We start from the raw sequence: 7,826 nt of genomic DNA on the forward strand, positions 1-7,826 counted from the left end.
TAATTGTAGAATGAAAATAATAAAAAAGTAAAACTGAAAAGAACATAAGGGCATTGTTATGTAAATTTAATTTATGTACTACAACATATATTTTGGAAATAAAATTCATTGTGAATACTGGAGCAGCAGCCTACAATAAATTTTCAAGATATGTAAATGGAAGGCATCAATTATGTGTGTGCATATTTCTGCATAGAAATTTATGGGTGATTCAGACACTAGAGAGTAAATTGGGCAAAAGAAAAATCTGTTGGCAAGAGAAAGTGCAAACAGTTGTCTTAAACATTAGTTTAATGGGTAGTTAATTTAATTAAGACCATAACCCTTCACCTCATCCATGAATTAGTTTGCTAAGCTCAATTTCATTGCTAATTTAGCAAAAAAAGAAGCACCGCTTTGAAATGAACCATTGAGCAAAAATGGGGAAAGTACAAACGGAAAACAATTCTGTGGGCAGATAGATACAGTATTATTGTATAGTACATTTATTTAGAGAGAGAGAAAGAGAGAGTCTGTGTGAGAGAGAGGAGTATTTCAGAAGCTCACTGCTTCGCTGATTTTGAGGCATGCAAGAAGAGAGAGGATTCGTACTGCACAAGTTTCACATATCTGCTCTCTTTTTTTACTGTATTCGGGACTCAACACTCTTCTTCACACCCTCATCTCTGTCCAGTTTCCATAGCACAGAGAGAGAATAGGGTGGGTGGATTAGTGGTTTTCTTTTCCTTTGCCTTCTTCATTGTTCTTCCTTTTCATTCTCTGGTTTTCTTGATCCATGTCACCGATTGTATTGTTCCCTTTGGCTGTTTTCACTTTGGTTTTGTTAGTGTGGGGTTTTGTTTGTAGCTGGGAAGCTCACTGATCTTTCAATGACATAAAAAAGTTTTGTTCTTTCGGGGTTTTTTAATTCACTTTTTTCGCGATGGGAGTGAAATAGCATAATGATTGTGTTTGGCTTCTTTTACTTTTTTTTTTCTCTTCTGGGTTTTGGGGGAATCTTGCAATTAGTGTGACATTTTTTCAAAGTTGTGATTTTTATTTTATGGGGTGTGGCTACTTCTGTAGCATTGTCCGCTATTTGAAATTGGTTGTGTTTGTGTCGTGTGCAGGTGTTTTGAGATAATGCTGAGGAAGAGGAACAGGTCCGTGCAGAAGGAACAACACCACATGAGTAATCTGACACAGTGTGAAGCCAATTCAGAGCACTATTCGCAGACTCATCATGGCTTGGGACGCAACAACATCAAGCGACACTCAATTTTCAATGTTCCTTGTCTGTTTGTGGGTCTAGGTCCGAAAGGGTTGTTGGATTCTGATTCAGTTAGGAGCCCCACTTCTCCACTTGATGCTAGAGTTCTTTCAAATCTAGGCAACCCTGTTAGGAAGCCAAGATCTTCACCTCATGAAGGGCACCCAAGGAGTTGGGATTGTTGCAAAGTAGGTCTAGGCATTGTGGAGTCTTTGGAAGACTGTTCTAGGTTTTCTGGGAAAATTCTGCAGTCACCAGAGAGCAAGAGGGTTAATCTCAGTCCCCAAATGATGATCAAAGCCCCAAATTGCCAAATCCATAGGGATTTTCTTGAGGGATCCAAGTCTTTGCCCAAAGATTTTTGTAAGGCTCCTTATGCCCCTAAAAATGGATCTGTTACCCACAAGGGTGAATCTGAGTCCACTGTTCTTTTTGAGATTGGAGAAAGTGGCCTTGACCATGAACTGTTTGGGAGAACCAGAACCAGGTCTTGTTCATTGGACTCTTGCAGTCCACTGAAAGAGCTTTCTGGCTTAAACACTTCCTTCTCTGATTCAGACACTGAAAATTTTGCTGTGAAAGATGTGAACATGCAATTGTGCTCTCCTCCTCATTTTATTGGGGGAAGCCAGTACTCAAATACCTTCCCCCCACCTACAAAGTTGAACACAAACCCTCTTTCCATTAGCTCTTCTAATGAATTTATCAACTCTCTGTCTGCTACTGAGATTGAACGCTCTGAGGACTACACATGTGTGATTTCCTACGGCCCTAATCCCAAAACAACTCACATTTTTGGGGATTGCATTCTGGAGACTCATTCCAATGCATTCAAAATCCATGAAGAGAAGGAGAAGGTAGTGAACACTGTTGCTAACAGGTCAGGGACTCCAAACCCATATCCCTCAAGCGACTTCTTGAGTTTCTGCCACCATTGCAACAAGAAACTAGAAGAGGGGAAGGACATTTATATTTATGGGTGAGTTAGTTAGCCCTTCGTATTACAACATCTCTTTTATTTTGACTAACACCGACTCCAGATTCTCTTTTTGGGTTTTTTTGTGCTTTCTTTTGTTGAACATTAATGAACTTATGTTGAATTTTGTAAGTACATTATGTTGAACATCTCACATCATGTTCACATTTCTGATGTAATTTTAAGAAGCTAATACTATGCTATCAGTGTGTGTTATGATGATACTGAATCTGGTTGAGATTGGTATGGTTTGATATGTTGCAGGGGTGAAAAGGCATTCTGCAGTTTAACTTGTCGTGCCATGGAGATCATGATTGATGAGGAGCTAGAGAAATCCAACACCGACCCTCCTTGTGAAAACTCTGCAAAGCCAAAACTTGGTGAGCTACTTTTTGAAACAGGCATTCTCACAGGTTCATAGAAGAATTATCTGCCACATGCACCATTTGCTCCATGAGAATGACACAGGCACCTGATCATCTGTTCAGAAGGAGCTGTTTTATGTGCATCTTGTTAGCAGCCATGGATGATCGTTTTGTACATCATTGTGTCTAAAGCTGGAATTGGTGTTTCAGCTTTGTCATGGTCTTTGGTGAATTGTGACTCTCAATAAGTTAGTTTTGTTTTCCATATAAATAGAGATATATGTTATCAAACCATTGATAGCCTGCAGAAAATTAAAGGGTTGAGGTCTATTTTTCTGGCTTCCCCTTTTGAACTTTTCTTGCATTATCTCTATATTGTGTCAATGTATACAACCCAAAAAAAAAATATTTTTTTTAAACTTCTATGATATATTATGCTATTGTCCTAGTTTACACAAAATCTTACCTTTTCCTGAGCTTTTGGGCTGAAAATCGGAAAGCTGAACCGAGTGTGTTGGTGATAGAAGAAAATGCCTTGATTGAGCCTCCTGCAGCAGAATAAAGAGAGGAATATAGAAAAGGAGAAAACTCATCTCCCTTATTCTTTCATTACTCAGGCAAATACAACAGAGATGTGAAAATAACAAACTCTCAATAGATTCACTAACAAATTGAGAGCTCGTAACAAAATATTCACACGCCCCAAACAATCCCACCCTTCACAATTTATAATCAATTAAATATTTTGATAATCTACGGTTCTTGTTGATATATTTGAGTTAGATTTTTCATTGGGCCTCATGGTATTATTGAAATCTTTTTGTGGGCTTGAATTGTTATCATTACTGCTTTTGGGAGAATCACCTTGTCCGTAACTCATTCCAAATTTCCGAAGTAGTGTCCTTCGGAGTTAATCCCATCCATTGTACTAAAACCAATTCCGTTGGGGGTGATGTAGAGTTGTTCCATTTGGAGTCCAGTATAGCAATAGGACTAATCAATGGGTTGTTTCCATGTGTGGCAATCGGTAGATCAGCTTGTTGAAGAGGAAGGGGACCATGATGGGTCTTGAGCATAGAGCAATGAAAAACTGGGTGGATTTTGGAAGTTGAAGGCAGTTCTAGTCGGTATGCTACAGGTCCTATCTGCCCCAATATGCGAAATGGACCATAGAAGTGCTTACCCAATTTTGGATAAGTGGTTCCCCTTAAAGATTTTTGTCGGTATGATTGAAGGCGAACATACACCCAATCATTCACCTGGTATACAACCAAATGTCTCTTATTATCAGCAATTATCTTCATTTGATCTTACACCTTTTGAAGCTTCCTTCGAAGAGCATCTATCATGTCTTGGCGACTTGATAATAAAGAATCCACTGCTTCAACAGCCATCTAAGTAATGCGGAATGGAGGGAGGTTCCTTCGCGTATGTGACCTAAAAAGGAGACATCCCAATAGCTGAATGAACAGTAGTGTTGTAACATCATTCAGCGACCCCTAAGTATTTTTCCATTCTGTGGGTTTGTTGTGCACCATGGAACGAAGATATTGCTCAAGGATCCTGTTGAGAACTTTTGTCTGTCCGTCAGTTTCTGGATGGAAGGATGTACTCATCCGAAATTTGGTGCCACACAACCGAAATAATTCTCGCCAAAATTTGCTAATGAAAACGGGATCTCGATCAGAAACTAGACTACGGGGAAACCCGTGATGCTTACAAACCATGTCCAAGAAGAGTTGGGCAACCTTAATTGAAGTAAACTGAGTGGGTAATACTCCAAAGTGAGCACATTTGGAGAAACGATCAACCACCACTAAAATGACCGTATTTCCTTGAAAGAGAGGTAAACCTATAATGAAGTCTAAGGACAAATCAACCCACGACTCCAAGGGAATAGATAAAGGTTGGAGTAGGCCAAAGGGTCTTTTGGTTTCATATTTGGTTTGCTGACAGGTTACACATTGAGCCACAAACTTCTGGACGTTGTCACACATGCCCTGCCAATAAAAATTTTGTTGGAGCCACGATAAAGTCTTTGCAATGCCTGTGTGACCACTTAATGGTGTCGTGCAAAATTCTTCCAACAACAATGGAGTGAAAGGATTTTCACTCCAAATCTTTCCTTTATACTGTCGCAACCGGGATCGCGACGGGATGGCGAGTCGAAAAACAAACGGGATTAAGAAAAGATTTTGGAGTCGCCACCATAATTTATTATGGAAAAACTATGGAAAACCAAAAAAATAAGACATGGTCTGCGAAAAGTAGATTTTAGGTTCGGGAATCGGTTACGAGTAAGGAAGGTATTAACACCCTACTACGCCTGCCTAAAAGCAGTATCTTTAATTAAATGTCTTTTAATTAAATGTATAAAGTTGACGTGGTTTTGATAACTGTTTAATTTTTCCTTAAAAAAATAAAGAAACTAATAAGAAACAAAAATATATTTTTTTTGTTTATGAACTCGACAAGGAATGACCTTGCTCATACGTATATCCATTTATGATGGACAATCAAGGATCGCGTAGTTCTTTATGTAGAAAAATGATTTTGAGTTTGTTTTATCACCCATAAGGATTTGTGAGTTTCTGGCAATCTTGCCTTAATTGTGAATTAAATGACAACAAAACAAAATAGGGAAAGAAATGGTCTTGGTTGCCAGAAAACAAATTAAATAATATTCAAAACATTGATTATCAATATTATCAAAAAATTTGTCCATTTTAAAAAAAATCATATTTTCCTTTTTAAAAGCAACTGACGCAACAAATTATATTAATATACTATTTTAATTACTGTTTATAATTATTAGCATAATATTGATTCAAATAATTATCATATTAAACTAACATTTCAAAAATGTTGTGTCCGGTATTATACTTATTATTTTATCCCTTTTTACCCACAATTAATTATTATTCTCTTATTCTTTATTTTTAATTATTTACTTACCCGGACAAAATTGGGTGTTGCCGTATACATCAACAATTCTTGGTGGATACTATAGTTCTCATGACCATCAGGATCCATTTGTACTGCCTTGAATAATTGAGTAAATTCTGAACTCGTGTGTAGAGCTTTGCGGAGCTCCTCTAGGAACACAAAATGAGGCATGGATAGAACTAAAAACTGGCTGTTACCAAGGTCTTGGGGTCGTGAGAGGGCATCAGCTGCCTTATATTGAATGAAATAATCAAATCCTAGCAACTTTTACAAATAAATTTGTTGCTCAGGACTTTGAATAATTTGTGACATTAACTCCTTGAGGCTGCGTTGATCTGTGAGGATTGTGAAAGAGTGTCCAAGAAGATATTGTCGCCACTTCTTGATAGCATAAGTGATTTCATGAAGTTCATGCACATATGTCAAAGATCACATGAGTTTGGAACAAAATGGTTTAGTGTGAAATGCTATAGGATGTCCTTCCTGCATAAGAACTGCACCCATGGCCACACCTGATGCACCCGTCTCCAAAACAAAGAGCAAGTCAAAATTTGGGAGGACTAAAACTGGTGCCTCTGTCATGGCCTTCTTCAAAGTATCAAAGGCAGTTTGAGCTTCTATGGACCACCTAAATGCGTTTTTCCTTAGGAGAGTTTTAAGGGGTGAAGCGATAACAACATATCCCTTTATGAATCGCCTATAAAATCCTGTTAAACCCAAGAAATCACGAAGAGCTTTAATAGTGGTTGGTGTTGGCCAATCCACCATTGCCTGGATTTTTGAATGTTCAGGTGCAACTCCCGCTGAAGAAACTACATGTTCTAGATACTCTAACTGTGTTTGGGCAAACAAGCATTTAGAGTCCCTTAGAAAGAACTCCCCTTGTAACAATTATAGGAATGTTTGTTCTAATTGATGAAGGTGGTCTTCCAATGAGTGACTATAAACCAAGATATCGTAAAAAAAAATGATCACAAATTTGCGCGTGAACGTCTTTAGCAGTTCGTTCATTATGGCTTGAAAGGTAGAGGGGGCATTGCAAAGCCCGAATGGCATGACCGTGTACTCATAATGTCCATGATGAGTTCGAAATGCAATTTTTCTAATGTCTGCAATATTCATTCGGATCTGATGATAGCCTTGGCGTAAATCCAATTTTGAAAACCAAGAAGCTCCACCCAACTCATCTAAAAGTTCATCAATAGTTGGAATTGGAAAGTTGTCCTTAATGGTAATAGCATTAAGAGCACGAAAATCAACACAGAACTGCCAACTACTTCACAAGCAGTACCAGAGAGGAAAACGGACTATGGCTTGGCTGAATCATACCATTAGTTAACGTTTTCTCCACCTGTTTCTCAATTTCAGCCTTTTGAAAATGAGGGTATCTGTAAGGTCGCACCGAGACGGGAGCAGAATTGGGGAGGAGATGGATTTTGTGATCATTAGGGCGTGATGGGGAAGTGAGAGAGGTTTCTGAAAAAGCTTACAGTATTTGTGTAAGAGGGCAGAGATGTCAGGAAGGGGATGAGTAAGGATATTTGGTTGAGATTGTGAAGGTGTAGTAGGAAGTATTCTGATGTGGAAGAAGCCTGCGGCTCCATGTGTTTGTACTATGCGTTTAACTTGGTGGGCTGAAATGTCATTGGGCTTATGGGTGCATTGGCTGTGAATTCAACAAATTTTTCATTCTTGACAAATTTCATAGTGAGTTGAGAATAATCAGTGCAGATGGAGCCCAATTCCTTTAGCCACTGGATGCCAAGAACAACATCTGCACCTTTAATAGGAAGAACGTGAAGGTCTACTGCGAACATATGGCTCTGAATCATCAACTTAACTTTTGGACAAATACTATGGCATTCAAGTTCACTTCCATTGCCTACCATGACCCTCAATATGTTAGTGGGTTGGGTTGCCAAATTCAAGAATTTAACAACTTAAATAAAGTTATGAGTACTTCCCCATCAATTAAAATAGTGATAGGCTGTTTTTTAATGTGGCCCACAATCCTTAGTGCTTCTGGGGCAGGTAAACCAGCTAAAGCATTAAAGCTGATTTAGGCTTCATTACGTGTCATACTTCTTTCTTCTAAAAGAAGGGAATTAGGGTCCAACTCAAGGGCTGATGACTCCCCCTGTATATCGTCATCCTCATTTATGGCAACCAATAAAAAGAAATGACCCTTGCACTTGTGCCCGGGACTGAATTTTTCATCACAATTATAGCATAGTCCTTTCTCACGACGATCCAACATCTCCTCATAAGTCAATTTCTTATAATGTGTTTT

General features: G+C 38.5%; 1 protein-coding gene across 1 annotated transcript; it reads left to right on the forward strand.

The window, feature by feature from the left end:
- Positions 1-362: 362 nt before the first annotated feature.
- Positions 363-3,050, forward strand: LOC124825685 (FCS-Like Zinc finger 10). Its single transcript, XM_047298358.2, has 3 exons — positions 363-699; positions 1,110-2,228; positions 2,490-3,050. Exons 2-3 carry the CDS (start codon positions 1,123-1,125, stop codon positions 2,644-2,646), a joined length of 1,263 nt encoding a protein of 420 aa, XP_047154314.1. The 5' UTR covers positions 363-699; positions 1,110-1,122; the 3' UTR covers positions 2,647-3,050.
- Positions 3,051-7,826: the final 4,776 nt, after the last annotated feature.

Source organism: Vigna umbellata, chromosome 2 (genome assembly GCF_029865625.1).
Source record: "Vigna umbellata cultivar VRB3 chromosome 2, Vumbellata_1.0, whole genome shotgun sequence".
Classification (NCBI taxonomy): domain Eukaryota; kingdom Viridiplantae; phylum Streptophyta; class Magnoliopsida; order Fabales; family Fabaceae; genus Vigna; species Vigna umbellata.

Excerpts from the sequence above, each read along its gene's own strand:
- LOC124825685 (XM_047298358.2), top strand. The coding sequence starts at position 1,123 with ATGCTGAGGAAGAGGAACAGGTCCGTGCAGAAGGAACAACACCACATG. Across the intron at positions 2,229-2,489 it reads AAGGACATTTATATTTATGG|GGGTGAAAAGGCATTCTGCA; the intron begins GTGAGTTAGTTA and ends GATATGTTGCAG.